The sequence below is a fragment of the Somniosus microcephalus genome, chromosome 25 (assembly GCF_052327205.1).
Source record: "Somniosus microcephalus isolate GS21.2 chromosome 25, FLI_Smic_1.0, whole genome shotgun sequence".
Classification (NCBI taxonomy): Eukaryota; Metazoa; Chordata; class Chondrichthyes; order Squaliformes; family Somniosidae; genus Somniosus; species Somniosus microcephalus.
The window spans coordinates 10671294-10688988 of NC_141011.1; the positions used below are offsets into that span (position 1 = coordinate 10671294).

The following is a 17695-nucleotide window of genomic DNA, read 5'->3' on the forward strand; positions in this document are numbered from 1 at the left end:
CATGTACAGCAGGCACCTCAAAGCACTGGAGAGGTACCACCAATGCTGCCTCCACAAGATCCTGCAAATCCATTGGCAGGATAGGCGCACCAACATCAGTGTTCTCGCTCAGGCCAACATCCCCAGCAGCGAAGCTTTGACCACGCTCGATCAGCTCCGATGGATGGGCCACATCATCCGCATGCCCGATACGAGACTCCCAAAACAAGCGCTCTACTCGGAACTCCGACACGGCAAGAGAGCCCCAGGTGGGCAGAGGAAACGCTTCAAGGGCACCCTCAAAGCCTCCTTGAAAAAGTGCAACATCTCCACTGACACCTGGGAATCCCTGGCCCAAGACCGCTCAAAGTGAAGGAGAAACATCCGGGAAGGCGCCGAACACCTCGCGTCTCTTCGCCGGGAGCAAGAGGAAGCCAAGCGCAAACAGCGGAAGGCGCGCACGTCAACCCAAGCACCCCACCCACCTGCCCCTTCAACCACTGTCTGCCCCACCTGTGCCAGAGGCTGTAGGTCCCTCATTGGACTCATCAGTCACCTGAGAACTCATTTTTAGTGTGGAAGCAAGTCATCCTCGATTCCGAGGGACTGCCTAAGAAGGGAGAAGAAGATGTGCACATGCATATATGCACATGCACACAGATGTAACATAGATACACATGCATCCACCGATACACACATGCACGCAGACACACATGTACGCAGAGATACGCACAAACACACAAATACTAGAGATACACACCGACACAAGCACACACACAGAGATACATGCGCACATGTGAATGTTAACCCTGACCTTCCTCCATGCAATGTATGTGCTTTTCTCTGGTGTCGGTTACAATGCCCCAGATACTTTATGCTTCACATGTAGATGCAGGTAGTTAGACACCTTGCAATGGGACAGTGAAATGGCACAGCACACAGTAACATGATGTGAACTAATGTCTTCTATAACTCACACATTAGGGCTAGAAATTCGGCTCCTCTGTGCCTGCCGTTAGCTCCTCCGGGGGACCACCCGCAGAGCGCTGCCGATCGCACCCCGACATCGACTCGGTTACCGCCCCACCAGGAAGCGGAGCGCCTGAGATTGGGCTCCACTTCCTGTGCGGGGCGGTAAGCCGAACGTAGCGGCCGGGGCGGTACTCCCACGCCGGGCGCTAACTGTCCGGCCTTAACTCGGTTACCACCCCCAAATGGAGCATAACCGAATTTCGAGCCCTAAGTGTTTCATTTCAGCTCGACCAACTAGTGGGAGGGGTAGGAAGATGTTTTGGGGAAGAGGGCCCTCCTTTGGAATGCTCAGTGACTTTAGCCCCTTCTGATTAAAAAACAAACACTTCAGAACTGGATACTTGCAGTAACTCCTCACCATGTTGCTAACCACCAGTGAATTAAATACCATTTTAGTCAATTCTTAGACAGCGAATTACATTTTCACCATTTAAACACTTTATTCCACCAGGAGTGAAAGGGGATGAAGGGATATGGGAACGGGGCGGGTAAATGTGGTTAGAACTTTCTTCTCGTGTGGAGGGTGAATGCCGACATGGACTGGATAGGCCGAATGGCCTGTTTCCACAGCCTAACTTCTATGGATAGAGTGCACAGGAGATTCAAGTCGAAATCCAACTAGGCTTTATTACTTCAACAATTTCAGATCATAACCTCGGCCCCTATCATATTTTTATATATTTTTTATCCACACTTTTGGCTTGTGACTTTTCTTTTTTCTCTCTCCCACATGGCAGCTGTCTCTCATTCTGCCAGCGTATTTCACACTTCACCTAGAGCCATCCTTTGTTTTTTTACCTGTCCTATTACCATCTCGTCTCGCCTTGAATATCTCTTAATGTCTCTTCACCTCTCACAGACCTTCCCTTTTCTTCTTTCATCCCCTCCCCCATTTCCCAGTCCCCAAACTTGCTTTTTCATCCGTTTCATTTCCTGCTTTTTTCTCAGTTCTGATGAAGGGTCTTCGACCTGAAACGTTAACACTGTTTCTCTCTCCACGGATGTTGCCCGGCCTGCTGAGTTTTTCCAGCGTTTTCTGTTGTCATTTAGGATTTAGTACTGCCTGACTTAAATTGAAAGAATTAAATGGAGAATTATGAGACAATTAGCCAAATAAAATGAATGTTTCATCACAAAACGGCATTTGCGGCACTCCGTATGGTTTCACCGGATGTAAATCCAGTGTTTAATGGAAAGTTGGGATTGGTTATTGGGGGAGGTGTCCACTTGCACTAATATGCCTCTTCATGGACAGCGCGATCCTCCACAGGGTCACTGCAGCGCTGGCTCCTCCCAGAACTCGGAAAACACTTCTTCCCAACAGTCAGAAACTGGCATTCTCGCGGCCTCTGGGATGTATATTGTGCCAAGTTGTAGAACTTGGGCAACAAATGCTGCTAGGCATCATCTCAAAATGTCGATCCTCGCAGGTGAATGTGTATAAAAGGCGGCCATCATTCAGCCCACTGCGCCTGTGCTAGGTCCTGAACTGGAGCAGTCTACTCTAATCCCATTTTCCTGCCCTTTTTCTATATCCTTTTATATTCTTCCTTCTTAAATGTGGAGCGAATTCCCTTTTAAATAATCTTGCTGCCTCTACCTCAATAGCCACTTGTGATAAAGCATTCCATGTCCTACTAACTCTCTGCATGAAATAATTTCTAACCGCCCCCTTTCGTCCGCTAGTGATAATCCTCAGTCTGTAACCCCATGTTACCGATTCGCCAATCAGTGGGATCAACCTTTAACTAGTTACCCCCTCAAAACCTTTCATAACTTTGAAAATTGCCCAACAACATCTAAGCATTCTTTGGCCAGGGAAGGGAGATACTTTTCATAATCCATGCAGACTTTTAATATACTTAATGGCACAATAGAATTTTACAGCACAGCATGGGGCCTATCAGTCTGTCGTGTCTGTGCAGTCCAGCTCTCTGATAGAGACTGTCCACTTAGTCCCATTCCCCTGTCCTTTCCTCATACCTGTTAAAATATCTTTTATTTTAAATATTTATTCAGTTCCATTTTAAAAGCTGTTGTGGATTTTGCTTCCACTATTGTTCCTGGTATTAAAAAAAATCTCCCTTCATTCTTTTGGTGAAGATTTTAAATTTTTGCCCTCTAGTTACCGATTCACTTGCTAGTGGAAATACTTTTTCCCAATTTATCCTCTTTAAATCTGAACAGCCCTCTTCAATCTTTTAACCTTCTTTGTGCTGTGAAACGAACTCTAGTTTCTCCAGCCTCTTCTCATCCCCGGTAACATCTTAGAGAATTTAATCTGCCATCTACCCATAGAAATTACAACCCAGAAACAGGCCATTCAGCCCAACCAGTCCATGTCGGTGTTTACCCACCATATGAGCAAATAGTCCCAAATCACATTTACCCTCCCTGTTTCCATAGCCCTTCAACCCCTTTTCCTTCATCCACCTCACCAATCTAATCTTCAATGTTGACAATAGTTTCACCCACTAGCCCTGGAAGTGAATTCCACAACCTCACAACTCTGTGTGAAGAAGTTTCTCCTGCCCTCTGTTTGATATCCCTTACATTCAACCTCCTATCCATAGCCCCTTGTTCTAAACCCATCAACTACAGTAAACAGTCTGCTTCTACCCACCCTGTCCCATCCTCTCATAATCCCTGGCTTTCACATCCTTCCTAAAGTAAAACTGGACACAATGGGGTTTGGTTTTGGTGAGGATTCTCCCCATCGTCTAGTATAACTGCAGAGGAAGATCCAGGGAAAACTGGGGGAAAGAGGCAAACGGCATTGACATCAACTTTACAGGGTTTCCACAGACCTTTCGAAGTTAGGGCAAGCGATGGGGAGAACCCCCATGGAAATTCAACCCCAATATTCTCTTATATTGCCTAACCAAAGATTTGTGGAAGTTTAGTATTAACTCTTTGCTTTTGACCTGGGTGCCCCTATTTACAAGCCGAGCATTCCATAGGTTCTCTTTGGAACTTGTCCGCCCACATTTAAAGATTTAACTCTCTCTGCTGCTCTACTTTTAAGGTTTTACCATTTAGTGTATGTATTTCCTCTCCTTATTCATCCTCCCACAATATATCATCTCATATTTCTCTGCATTAAGTTGTATCCTGACATCTATCTGCACAATGCACCAACCTGTCTATTTCCTCTTGAAATCACTTCACAGTTAACCACTCTCCTTATTTTTGGTCTTGTCTGCAGTTTCTGAAATTTTCCACCACACATAACAGAGGTCCCATCAACCTTCTGGTATTTCATCCAAGTGCTTGTTTATCCACCTGTCAGCTTTGGCAGCAATTGTCAGCAGGCTATTCAAACTGCAGTGGCAACACAGCCAAGCCTAATCGTGTCCTCAATTAGAGTCCGTTCACGCGCACTCGCACAAGTGCAGGTGGCTGGACAGCAGCCAAGAATGGAAACACTGTCCAATTTAACTGCCCTGATCCAGAGTGTGCCGAGGCTAATTCTAGCAACCCTATTGCCATCTTGACTGAGCTTGGCTAACTCACCAGAGACTGGGTCAAAGCTGACCTTTCCCTGGTCTGTATGGCCTTAACCAACTGAACCACTGAGGAAGTTACTCGTGATTCTCATCACCTCCAGGACCTGCATTCCAGTAGGTTCGGTGGAGAAATGGCCCCACTTGTAGCGGTTAAACATTTTTTTTAATTTGTTCACGGGATGTGGGTGTCGCTGGCAAGGCCAGCATTTATTGCCCATCCCTAATTGCCCTTGAAAAGGCAGTGGTAAGCCACCTTCTTGTACCGCTGCAGTCTGTGTGGTGAAGGTACTCCCACAGTGCTGTTAGGGAGTTAGCGTTTTTCGTAGCGGTCTTTTACAACTGAGGGGCTTGCTAGGCCATTTCAGAGGGCAGTTAAGAGTGTGGGTCTGGAGTCACATATCGGCCAGACCGGGTAAGGACGGCAGATTTCCAGTGAACCAGATGGGTTTTTACGACAATCCAATAGTTTCATGGTCATCATTACTGGCACTGGCTTTTTATTCCAGATTTATTTAATTAGCTGAATTTAAATTCCCCAGCTGCTGTGGTGGGATTTAATCTCATGTCTCGTGGTTCATTAGTCCAGACCTCTGGATTACCAGTCCAGTGACATAACCACTATGCTACCATTCCCATCGTTGCAGTTGCAAACCTACCCTAACAAGATGCTTATATAAGGCAATGCTTTGCAAAACGTATTGGCTTTTTACACATATTATTTCACATAGCAATGTCAGAAAGCATTTATGTTGCTTCATGTTTAAGCTTTAAACAGTCATTTTGTTTTGCGCATTTCGGCTTCAGCTCAAAGCAAGATTAACCATAAGAGCGGAGTCGCTCAGCAGCGATACCTCCTGCCAACACTCTGAAAGTATGCCCATGATCAATGATGCATCCACATTAATTCAAATCCCTTTGCAATTTGGAGTTGGTAGCTCCTCTCCACCACTCACTTCCAGTTTGAGATATTTCAGCAATAAAATGGCAAGCAAAGGATGGCCAGAATTGATCATTTTTGCAAACCAAATCAGTGAAAGGGTTTTCCCTGAGAATGGGCGGTGGTTGTGGGGGGGGGCGGGGAAGGAGACTGGGGGAGGGGATCATGGGGACGGTGAAGAGAGAAATGGCCAAAAAATAAAAAATAAAACTGCACTGAAACAGACGTGAGTATCCCATCACACCCTCCTTCAAAACAAAAATGGAACAATCCAGATACTATGGCTGGAATTTTGCCGGCGCTCAGGGGGCGGGTTTGGAGGCGGGACATCCGGCAAAATTGCAAAGATTGACAGCGGGTCAGAAACCCGCTGTCAACCCGCCTCCAATCAATCTTCCCAAGTGTCGGGTCCCCGATTTGCACATGGACCCGACACATAGCGGCAGGAAGAGAATTATAGCCGCTTAACTGCTTGTTAACAGGTTGTTAACAGGCAGTTAACAGGCTTATTCCAATTTTGACACTTCTACTGCGGGCTTCCCAATGTCCGGACACCACGCCAGGTAAGTGTGGCTGTGTTGTGAGTCTGCTGTAATGTTTCTGCGTTGATGACAGCTGCAGAAGTGGTGTGAACGATCCAATGGTGCACTGGTGAGTTTCAGAGGTAAGAAAATGTTGGGAAATTCATTTTTAATGCATTTAGACTTTTCTGTAGGTAACAGGTTTTGAATTGCATGTCTAGCCCCACCACATTGGGAGAACCTCTCTCACCAGTGACAGATTGCTTCTGTAACCTCACCTGCAGCTGCTATCTGTTCTAACCAAAGGAGGGAGCCATTGGAGAGCCTGGGTGCAAGAGCTCACCTGTGAACAGTCATTGTCAGTGTTTGCAGCATCTCAATGCTGTCAAACACTGAGAAATGAGCGGTCAAAAAAAATTGTGCGTGGTCCCTTTAAGAAAACCAGCAGATAACACGTCATCAAATGACGTCATCAGACACCAGCTTCCTCTTAATTGGCCGGCAAGCCTGCAAGGCAGGCTTAACGAGGCCAACTGACGTAAAATTACGTCTGTGGGCCGGATGTAGTTGGGGGCAGGACTGGAACCCAGAAGGCAGCTGACCCGCTCCCAAGCCGCCTCGAAGCAGAAAATCACAGCCCATAGATTTTGCTCAGAAATCAGACGGAAGTATCTATCAGTTGCACTGCGATGGGGGGAGGTCTGGTTGTTTAAGAATGAATTTAAATTGGGCACACGGACAACTCCCAGCATGTCTATTTTCAACAGCCAATCAGGCCTCCTGATCAGCTCGTGACTGAAATGATAGGTTAAATAGACCTTTAGAGCAAGTCTGCTTTCAAAAGGCACCAAGGGTCTAGTAAGAGGAAGGATTTTGGTGAAGAATAGGGGTAAAAAAGACAAGATATTCAAGATGGGTAAACTTTAAAGTTTCTAGGTCAGACCTCAGCAGGGAGTTTTCAAAATGAAATCAAGAACAAGTTGAGTGAAAATCTTTTCTTCCAAAGAGTTAGGTGAGCCCAGGGATGGTGTATAAATGCACGAAGAAGGCCATTTTAACAAAAGAAGATGCAAATGCTACAAATAAATACTGCTGATATTCTCAACAAACTCTCGGAACATGTATGGAGCTTAATAAAGATCTGAAAAAAATACCAAATAATCAAGGCGAGGGGTTAGTTTTCAGGCGATTGAGTGGGGGGGCAGAACAGCATGATGGGAATCTCAGACATCTTGAAGGTTTTGTTGAAGAAACTCATCTCGTGAAAGACCGCGAGTGCCAGGTGACCATATCCTGCGAGAATATCCACAACTACGAATTGTAATAGTTTTCGCCGAAACTAAATACCCACATTCATATACGGAGATACTGCCAGCTAAAGTGGGTGCCCCCCCCCCTCCTTGCAACACATGAACATGGCTACATCTGTGTTGACTCTCATGTTTTTTCTTAGTAAACAATGAAACTGCAGCTACTGTAACGCTACATCAGTCAAAAAGTGCAACGTTACACTGATCAGGCTCCAATCCCATTGTGTTAAAATGAATGAGAAGTGTCAATTCACACAATCGGTACCGATTTCAGCTGAAATGGGCACGAGCTATGAAAGCACTATTTACAGTGTTTACAGCCTCCAGCTTTAGGAGGAGAAGCACAGATCGTAATCACTGGCAGATCAGGATGAGCGCTCACACATCATATTCCAAAACATCATACAGGGTTTGAAATATTTAAGTCTCTTCAAACCACAGGGCTAATGATCTGTCAACCTGTCATGTGGAAGAAATAGTGAAGACAGCATTAAAACATTCGTAGCCCAGGAGTGTTGGGTTGACATAATTACCCTGGCAGGAACAGAGCCAGAATTTAGGGTGAAGGGCAGAGGCTGATGGCTTGAAGATACAAACACAAAATCTCAAATATCGATATAATAGATGATTTTTGTTAGGCAAGGGTGTTAAAGGTTACAGAACCAAGGCAGGTAAATGGAGTTCAGTTATAGATCAGCCATGGTCTAATTGAATGGCAGAACAGGCTCGAGGGGCTGAATGGCCAACTCCTGTTTCTGTAATGCCAGCAAGAAAATAGCAGTTGGGTTCATTGAGTAATAAACATCAGAAAAATAACGACTGGAACCATAGCCCTTAGATCATAACCACCGAACATTTCTTCGCTGTTGTGTTCCCTTGAAAAAATGTTGAAAAATTCCAGCAAGCTGGTTCTCAGTCTCACAGGCTGTCGGCCTCTCGTCTGACACCACAGTGGGATCCTCCTCAGGGAGCAGACTAGTGTGCTACTGAAGATCTTTAAATTGTGCAAAAGACAATCATGATCCACGTGCACCTACAAGGTCTGTGCTGAGTGTGGTTCCCGCACCCATTGCCCACACAGTACCAAATCAGTGTCGGTACCTCATAGAGTCATAGAGTTTTACAGCACAGAAAGAGGCCCTTCGGCCCATCGTGTCTGCGCCGCCCATCCATCCCTGTCCAGTCTAATCCCATTTTCCAGCATTTGGTCCATAGCCTTGTATGCAATGGCATTTCAAGTGCTCATCCAAATGCTTCTTGAATGTTGTGAGGGTTCCTGCCTCCACCACCCTTTCAGGCATTGAGTTCCACATTCCAACCACCCTCTGGGTGAAAAAGTTCCTCCTCAAATCCCCTCTAAATCTCCTGCCCCTTACCCTGAATCTATGCCCCCTTGTTATTGACCCCCCCACTAAGGGGAAAAGTTCCTCTTTATCTACCCTATCTATGCCCCTCATTATTTTGTACACCTCAATCAGGTCCCCCCTCAGCCTTCTCTGCTCCAAGGAAAACAACTCCAGCCTGTCCAGCCTCTCTTCATAGCTGAGGCGCTCCATCCCAGGTAACATCCTGGTGAATCTTCTCTGCACCCTCTCCAAAGCAATCACATCCTTCCTATAGTGAGGCGACCAGAACTGCACACAGTACTCCAGCTGTGGCCTCACCAGCGTTTTGTACAGCTCCATCATAACCTCCCTGCTCTTATATTCTATGCCTCGGCTAATGAAGGCAAGTATCCCATATGCCTTTTTAACCACCTTATCTACCTGCTCCGCTGCCTTCAGGGATCTATGTACATGTACACCAAGGTCCCTCTGACCCTCTGTACTTCCTAGGGTCCTACCACTCATTGTGTATTCCCTTGCCTTATTTGTCCGTCCAAAATGCATCACCTCGTACTTTTCAGGGTTAAATTCCATTTGCCACTTTTCCGCCCATCTGACCAACCCGTTTATATCGTCCTGTAGCCGGAGGCTTTCCTCCTCGCAATTTACCACCCCACCAATTTTCGTGTCATAGAGTCATAGAGTCATAGAGTTTTACAGCACAGAAAGAGGCCCTTCGGCCCATCGTGTCTGCGAACTTACTGATCATACCTTTTACATTTTCATCCAAATCATTTATGTAGATCACAAACAATAAGGGACCCAGCACCGATCCCTGAGGTACCCCACTGGACACAGGCTTCCAGTCACAAAAGCAACCTTCGACCATCACCCTCTGCCTCCTGCCACTCAGCCAGTTTAGGATCCAACGCGCCAAGGCACCCTGGATCCCATGGGCTCTTACCTTCTTGACCAGTCTCCTATGTGGGACTTTGTCAAAAGCTTTACTGAAGTCCATGTACACCACATCCACAGCATTTCCCTCATCCACCCCACTAGTCACCCCCTCGAAAAATTCGATCAGATTTGTTAGACATGATTTACCCTTGACAAAGCCATGCTGACTATTCCCGATTAATCCTTGCCTCTCCAAGTGGAGATTAATTTTGTCCCTCAGAATTTTTTCCAATAATTTCCCCACCACAGATGTTAGACTCACTGGCCTGTAATTCCCTGGTTTATCCCTGCTACCCTTCTTGAATAATGGTACTACGTTAGCTGTTCTCCAGTCCTCTGGTACATCCCCTGTGGCCAGAGAGGTTCTGAAAATTAGTGTCAGAGCCCCTGCAATCTCCTCCCTTGCCTCCCACAGCAGCCTGGGATACATCTCGTCCGGGCCTGGGGATTTATCCACTTTTTGGCCCGCTAAAACCGCTAGCACCTCCTCCCTCTCGATGCTAATATGTTCAAGTATGTCACAGTCCCCTTGCCCGATTTCTATGTCTGCATCGTCTTTCTCCATAGTGAACACAGATGCAAAAAATTCATTTAAAACCCCACCTACATCCTCTGGCTCTACACACCTGTTGGCAACTGAGTTGCTCCATCATAGGATGGGACTTCGCCTCAGAGAAAGGGGGCGGGGAAAAAACAGGGGCAAATCAGCACAGCTCAGTCTGAAGTGCCTTTGAATGAATAGGGGCAGAGGGCTGAGAATAGGTCAGCTCTGCCTGGATATGGTCCTGGACCAGGGAAGCCCAACAACAACTTGTATTTGTACAGTGCCTTTAATGTAGTAAAACATCCCAAGGCGCTTCACAGGAGCGTTATCAAACAAAATTTGACACCAAGCCACATTAGGGGATATTAGGGCCGATGAGGTTTTAATGAGCGTCTTAAAGGAGGAGAGAGGGGTAGAGAGGCGGAGAGGTTTAGGGAGGGAATTCCAGAGTTTAGGGCCTAGGCAGCTGGAGGCACGGTTGCCGGGGCGATTAAAAACGGGAATGCACAAGAGGCCAGAATTGGAGGAGCGCAGATCTCTCGAGGATTGTAGGGCTGGAGGAGGGTACACAGACAGGAGGTTCAACAAAGTGCAGTTCACAAAGAAACGATTTTAAAAATATTTCATTGTACTTATGCAACATCCAGCATGAAATCCTTGGTTTTATTTTGGCTACAAGACTAAAAAAAAACCTGTGGTCAACGGGTTTAATGAAGCCGGGTTTTATTAAATGACTGTACCTGGGATGAATCCACAGACGAGATTTAGATTGGCAATTAGCAGCAGCAGTGGAATCTTCATTGTACTTCCAAGACAACTAATTCTGCCTTCAATGATCCAATTCCCAGCGAGATTTGTGTGAAACTGCTCGGCTGTTCCCTAAGAAAAAGGAGGCAAAAACCAACCTATTGAGTTGTGTGTCACTCGAGATCTAGATTCATACATTCAGTTAATTAACAAGCCATGTGGATCTATTCCTAACCCTGCATGTTGAAGCAAATACTGCTTCGAATTTGCATCAGTGACTCAAAGCAATAGTGTTCACCTTTTCAGATGATGTTAAGCTAGGAGGGGCAGTGGAATCAGAGAAAGCAGATCCTAGATTACAGGGTGAGCAAAACAAAATGTGAGTGGGCAGAATAATGGCAGGTGAAATTTAATGCAGATGAAGGGAAATCATGATCAAACCGTACAGGGCTCTGGTCAGATCGCACCTTGCGGACTGCCCCCAGTTCGGATTACTGAGAAACAAGAGGGACAGTTCAGTGCTGGAGGCAGTGAGGGGGCAGTGAGGGGGCAGCGAGGGGGCAGCGAGGGGGCAGTGAGGGGGCAGCGAGGGGGCAGCGAGGGGGCAGCGAGGAGGCAGCGAGGGGGCAGCGAGGGGGCAGCGAGGGGGCAGCGAGGAGGCAGCGAGGGGGGTAGCGAGGGGGCAGCGAGGGGGCAGCGAGGGGGCAGTGAGGAGTCAGTGAGGGGGCAGTGAGGGGGCAGTGAGGGGGCAGTGAGGGGGTAGCGAGGGGGCAGCGAGGGGGCAGCGAGGAGTCAGTGAGGGGGCAGTGAGGGGGCAGTGAGGGGGCACTGAGCGGGCAGTGAGGGGGCAGTGAGGGGCAGTGAGGAGGCAGTGAGGGGGCAGTGAGGAGTCAGTGAGGGGGCAGTGAGGGGGCAGTGAGGGGGCAGTGAGGAGTCAGTGAGGGGGCAGTGAGGGGGCAGTGAGGAGACAGTGAGGGGGCAGTGAGGAGGCAGTGAGGGGGCAGTGAGGGGGCAGTGAGGAGTCAGTGAGGGGGCAGTGAGGGGGCAGTGAGGGGGCAGTGAGGAGACAGTGAGGGGGCAGTGAGGGGGCAGTGAGGAGTCAGTGAGGGGGCAGTGAGGGGGCAGTGAGGAGACAGTGAGGGGGCAGTGAGGGGGCAGTGAGGAGACGGTGAGGGGGCAGTGAGGGGGCAGTGAGGAGACAGTGAGGGGGCAGTGAGGAGGCAGTGAGGGGGCAGTGAGGGGTCAGTGAGGGGGCAGTGAGGAGGCAGTGAGGAGGTAGTGAGGAGGCAGTGAGGGGGCAGTGAGGAGGTAGTGAGGATACAGTGAGGGGGCAGTGAGGGGGCAGTGAGGGGGCAGTGAGGAGGTAGTGAGGAGACAGTGAGGGGTCAGTGAGGGGGCAGTGAGGAGGCAGTGAGGGGGCAGTGAGGGGGCAGTGAGGAGGCAGTGAGGGGGCAGTGAGGGGGCAGTGAGGGGGCAGTGAGGAGGCAGTGAGGGGGCAGTGAGGAGTCAGTGAGGGGGCAGTGAGGGGGCAGTGAGGGGGCAGTGAGGAGACAGTGAGGGGGCAGTGAGGGGGCAGTGAGGAGTCAGTGAGGGGGCAGTGAGGGGGCAGTGAGGAGACAGTGAGGGGGCAGTGAGGGGGCAGTGAGGGGGCAGTGAGGGGGCAGTGAGGAGACAGTGAGGGGGCAGTAAGGGGGCAGTGAGGGGTCAGTGAGGGGTCAGTGAGGGGTCAGTGAGGGGGCAGTGAGGAGTCAGTGAGGGGGCAGTGAGGAGACAGTGAGGGGGCAGTGAGGAGACAGTGAGGGGGCAGTGAGGGGGCAGTGAGGGGGCAGTGAGGAGACAGTGAGGGGGCAGTGAGGAGGCAGTGAGGGGGCAGTGAGGGGTCAGTGAGGGGTCAGTGAGGGGACAGTGAGGAGGCAGTGAGGAGGCAGTGAGGAGGTAGTGAGGAGGCAGTGAGGAGGCAGTGAGGAGGCAGTGAGGGGGCAGTGAGGAGGTAGTGAGGAGACAGTGAGGGGTCAGTGAGGGGGCAGTGAGGAGGTAGTGAGGAGGTAGTGAGGAGACAGTGAGGGGGCAGTGAGGGGGCAGTGAGGGGTCAGTGAGGGGGCAGTGAGGAGGCAGTGAGGGGGCAGCGAGGAGTCAGTGAGGGGGCAGTGAGGGGGCACTGAGGGGGCAGTGAGGGGGCGGTGAGGGGGCGGTGAGGGGGCAGTGAGGAGACAGTGAGGTGGCAGTGAGGGGGCAGTGAGGGGGCAGTGAGGAGACAGTGAGGGGGCAGTGAGGGGGCAGTGAGGAGACAGTGAGGGGGCAGTGAGGAGGCAGTGAGGGGGCAGTGAGGAGGCAGTGCGCAGGCAGTGAGGGGGCAGTGAGGGGGCAGTGAGGGGGCAGTGAGGAGGCAGTGAGGGGGCAGTGAGGGGGCAGTGAGGGGTCAGTGAGGAGGCAGTGCACAGGCAGTGAGGGGGCAGTGAGGGGGCAGTGAGGAGGCAGTGAGGGGGCAGTGAGGGGGCAGTGAGGGGGCAGTGAGGAGGCAGTGCGCAGGCAGTGAGGGGGCAGTGAGGGGGCAGTGAGGGGGCAGTGAGGGGGCAGTGAGGAGGCAGTGAGGGGGCAGTGAGGGGGCAGTGAGGGGGCAGTGAGGGGGCAGTGAGGAGACAGTGAGGAGACAGTGAGGGGGCAGTGAGGGGGCAGTGAGGGGGCAGTGAGGAGTCAGTGAGGGGGCAGTGAGGGGGCAGTGAGGAGACAGTGAGGGGGCAGTGAGGGGGCAGTGAGGGGGCAGTGAGGGGGCAGTGAGGAGACAGTGAGGGGGCAGTGAGGGGGCAGTGAGGGGGCAGTGAGGAGTCAGTGAGGGGGCAGTGAGGGGGCAGTGAGGGGGCAGTGAGGAGACAGTGAGGGGGCAGTGAGGGGGCAGTGAGGGGGCAGTGAGGAGACAGTGAGGAGACAGTGAGGGGGCAGTGAGGAGGCAGTGAGGGGGCAGTGAGGGGACAGTGAGGAGGCAGTGAGGGGGCAGTGAGGGGGCAGTGAGGAGGTAGTGAGGAGGCAGTGAGGGGGCAGTGAGGGGGCAGTGAGGGGTCAGTGAGGGGTCAGTGAGGGGGCAGTGAGGGGGCAGTGAGGAGTCAGTGAGGGGGCAGTGAGGGGGCAGTGAGGAGACAGTGAGGGGGCAGTGAGGAGACAGTGAGGGGGCAGTGAGGGGGCAGTGAGGGGGCAGTGAGGAGACAGTGAGGGGGCAGTGAGGAGGCAGTGAGGGGGCAGTGAGGGGTCAGTGAGGGGTCAGTGAGGGGACAGTGAGGAGGCAGTGAGGAGGCAGTGAGGGGGCAGTGAGGGGGCAGTGAGGAGGTAGTGAGGAGGCAGTGAGGAGGCAGTGAGGGGGCAGTGAGGAGGTAGTGAGGAGACAGTGAGGGGTCAGTGAGGGGGCAGTGAGGAGGTAGTGAGGAGGTAGTGAGGAGACAGTGAGGGGGCAGTGAGGGGGCAGTGAGGGGTCAGTGAGGGGGCAGTGAGGAGGCAGTGAGGGGGCAGCAAGGAGTCAGTGAGGGGGCAGTGAGGGGGCAGTGAGGAGGCAGTGAGGGGGCAGTGAGGAGACTGAGGGGGCAGTGAGGGGGCAGTGAGGGGGCAGTGAGGGGGCAGTGAGGAGACAGTGAGGTGGCAGTGAGGGGGCAGTGAGGGGGCAGTGAGGAGACAGTGAGGGGGCAGTGAGGGGGCAGTGAGGAGACAGTGAGGGGGCAGTGAGGAGGCAGTGAGGGGGCAGTGAGGAGGCAGTGCGCAGGCAGTGAGGGGGCAGTGAGGGGGCAGTGAGGGGGCAGTGAGGAGGCAGTGAGGGGGCAGTGAGGGGGCAGTGAGGGGTCAGTGAGGAGGCAGTGCGCAGGCAGTGAGGGGGCAGTGAGAGGGCAGTGAGGAGGCAGTGAGGGGGCAGTGAGGGGGCAGTGAGGGGGCAGTGAGGAGGCAGTGCGCAGGCAGTGAGGGGGCAGTGAGGGGGCAGTGAGGGGGCAGTGAGGAGGCAGTGAGGGGGCAGTGAGGGGGCAGTGCGGAGAAGGGCCCAAGTCTGTTCTCCAGTGTCAGGGCTCTGATTTAGGAGGGAGACACTGGAGAGACTCAGGCTTTTCAGTCAGGAAAGGAGGCGTTTGAGGCGTGATCTTAAAGGTTTATAAGATAGTAAATGGTACGGAACAGTTTAATCCAGAACACTCCTTTAAACTAAACTGCGAGTTTAGGACAAGGCGACAAGTTCAAACTAGTAAAAAGGTAACTTGAGGAGGATCTTTTTGGCACAGTAATTGACATGTGGGCAGAGTTGGGGAGGTGAAAATCCTGGGATCATTTAAGAAACAATAAGATGCTGCAATGGATGGCGAGAGAGTGGGGTCATTCTGGATGGATGGGCTGAGATGGGCCAAATGGCCTTCCTCATCCATTCGGGTCTTGTGATCGTTAAAGTGTCGGCCTTGGCTCAGTTGGTAGCACTCTGGGTCAGAAGGTCGTGGGTTCAAGTCTCGCTCCAAAGGCTTGAACACAAAGCTTAGGCTGACACTCCAGTGCAGTGCTGAGGGAGCGCTGCGCTGTCGGAGGTGCTACCTTTCAGGTGAGCCCTGTCTGCCTTCTCGGATGGACATAAAAGATCTCGGAATTCCTAGAAGAGCAGGGGAATACTTACCAGAGTGTCCTGAATTTCTAGGCCCGTGTATTTATATAGAGCCTTTCACAACTTTATGAGATCGCAAGCGCTTTACAGCCAATAAAGGTTTTTTTGAAGTGCAGTCACTGTTGCACTGTAGGAAACGCAGCAGCCAAATTGCGCACAGCAAGATCTCACAAACCACGAGATAAATGACCTAATAATCTTTTAAATCTTTTTTTATTGGTGTTGGTTGAGGGATAAATATTCGCCAAGAAATAAGGGAGAACTCCCCAACTCTTACTTGAACAGTGCCATGGTATCTTTTGCATCCACCTGACAGGGCAAACAGGTTTAACGTCTCATCAGATAGACGGCACTTCCTGCACTCAGCGTTTCCCTCAGTGCTGCACTGAACGGTCAGCCTAGATGATGCCCTCAAAACTCTGGAGCGGGCCTTGAGCCCATGACCTTCTGACTCGGAGGGTTTTAACGACTTAACCCATTACAAGCAGTTCACAGGACAGGTTCTTCCAAATGAAAAATGTACGTCAGCCTAATAAAGCAATGGAATGACTCCCCCAATCCACAAAGAACTTAACATAACCTTTACAATGAAGGCAGCCATTTCACAGGGTATGCTTTAAACTGAACCCTTTGTTATGCAGGGTAAATTATGGGATTTTCTTCATTCTGGACATAGCAGAGAACTAATGAAGTATGAAGAACTAATACTGGGAATAATAGCAGTCACACAGCAGAGAGAGGGCGCTCAGCATGCCAGGCCGTCCCAGAGCCCTAACACCTCACTGGAAAATGAATAAATACTCAAATTCCTGTTCCGTTTCAATTTGTCATTTTCTGCAGTTTATTCAAAGCCAGCTGGTGTTTCTCAAATAGCTACACTCACCAGAGCTGAAATATCACCCAAACCCCTGCCTTTCCATCTCGGCAGGATTGCTGATTAGAAATTCAGCTGGATATAGTGGAGAGGCTCCTTCACAGTGAACTGTTAGTCTAGGCTGGTACCCATATTATCTTACTGGATTATAGGTTTAGCCATGCGCTAGTTAAAAATCACAAAGAACAGATCCAGCAACACGTGAAAAAAAGAAGCATTTACATGGGACTTTCTGCATCGCTCAGAAACATTACAAAGCACATCACATAGGAGGATGAGTTCAATTATGCACTGACTGTTGTTATGTGGGTAAACACAGCAGCCATTTTGCACATGGCAAGATCCCACAAATAGCAATGAAATGAATGACCAGTTAAGCTGTTGGTTGATCGAGGAAAGGAATGTTGGTCAGGGCATCAGGAAAATTATTTTCTTCAAATAATGCCGTGGCATTTTTAGTGTTCACTTCAAGCAGCCAAACAGGCAGAAGGGACCTCGTTTGAGCATCTCATCTGATGGAGGTCACCTCCCACAATGCAGCACTCCCACCGCACGCTACTCAAGTGTCAGTCTAGATAATGGGCTCGATTTTATCCTCCCCTCGCCCAGGGGGAATGGTGCATGAGGGAGGGGTTAAGGTCAGGCCGAGTCCACTTACCGTCCCGAGGCCCCGCCGTTCCCGCCCGCCGACATTTTATCTTCACCGACTCTGAAGACGCCCGAGACTCCCACGGGAGGCAGACGGGGGCCTCATTTCAATCTGAAAGCCGCGGCCCAATGATGTCATTGGCACCACGACAGGATTTTAACTTCCACATTCAGCAGACCTGCACGGGGCCAACCCCAACATCTCCACCATGGCGGAAGTACACAGAGTGGCCAGAGGAGACCAAGCTCAGTTTTACATGGAATCCGTGTGGGCCAGGAGGAGCACGGGTGCTCCCCCCAACCCGGGCCCTGCAAGGATACCTTGGGCCTCCCCAGGCCCCCACTTCCTCCCCAGTGACAATCATTCCTAATCCCCCACCTTCCTCACTTACCTTGCCCGGGGAGTGTTCCCATGGTGCCCGGCGGCTGCCTGACCTCTACCACCCCCACCACCCCCCTTTCCACTCTTGCCCACTGGCATTGACGTCATTCCCGACAGTTTTAAGTTATCCAAATGAGGCCCGAGAGTTAAAATCTTCTGGGCCTCACACTCCAGGGGGGGGGAGGGGGGAGGTGGGCAGACGAATTGCCACTCGCTTTGGCCCCCTCCCCCCCTTATTCCCACCCCAAGTTAAAACTGACCCCGATGTGTCCTTCACTCACAGGTCATTCTCATGATACGTCCATGTGATAC

At 50.9% G+C, this 17695-nt stretch overlaps 1 protein-coding gene across 2 annotated transcripts in view; it reads right to left on the reverse strand.

Moving 5' to 3' along the window:
• LOC147100497 (alkaline phosphatase-like) overlaps positions 1-17695 on the reverse strand; it is a 120539-nt gene that overhangs the window by 64960 nt on the left and 37884 nt on the right. For both annotated transcript variants that reach the window (XM_085966795.1, XM_085966794.1), the window contains exon 2: positions 10852-10990. In XM_085966795.1, the coding sequence (XP_085822921.1) occupies positions 10852-10912 (61 nt within the window). In that variant the 5' untranslated portion in view covers positions 10913-10990. The remainder of the gene's footprint in view (positions 1-10851; positions 10991-17695) is intronic.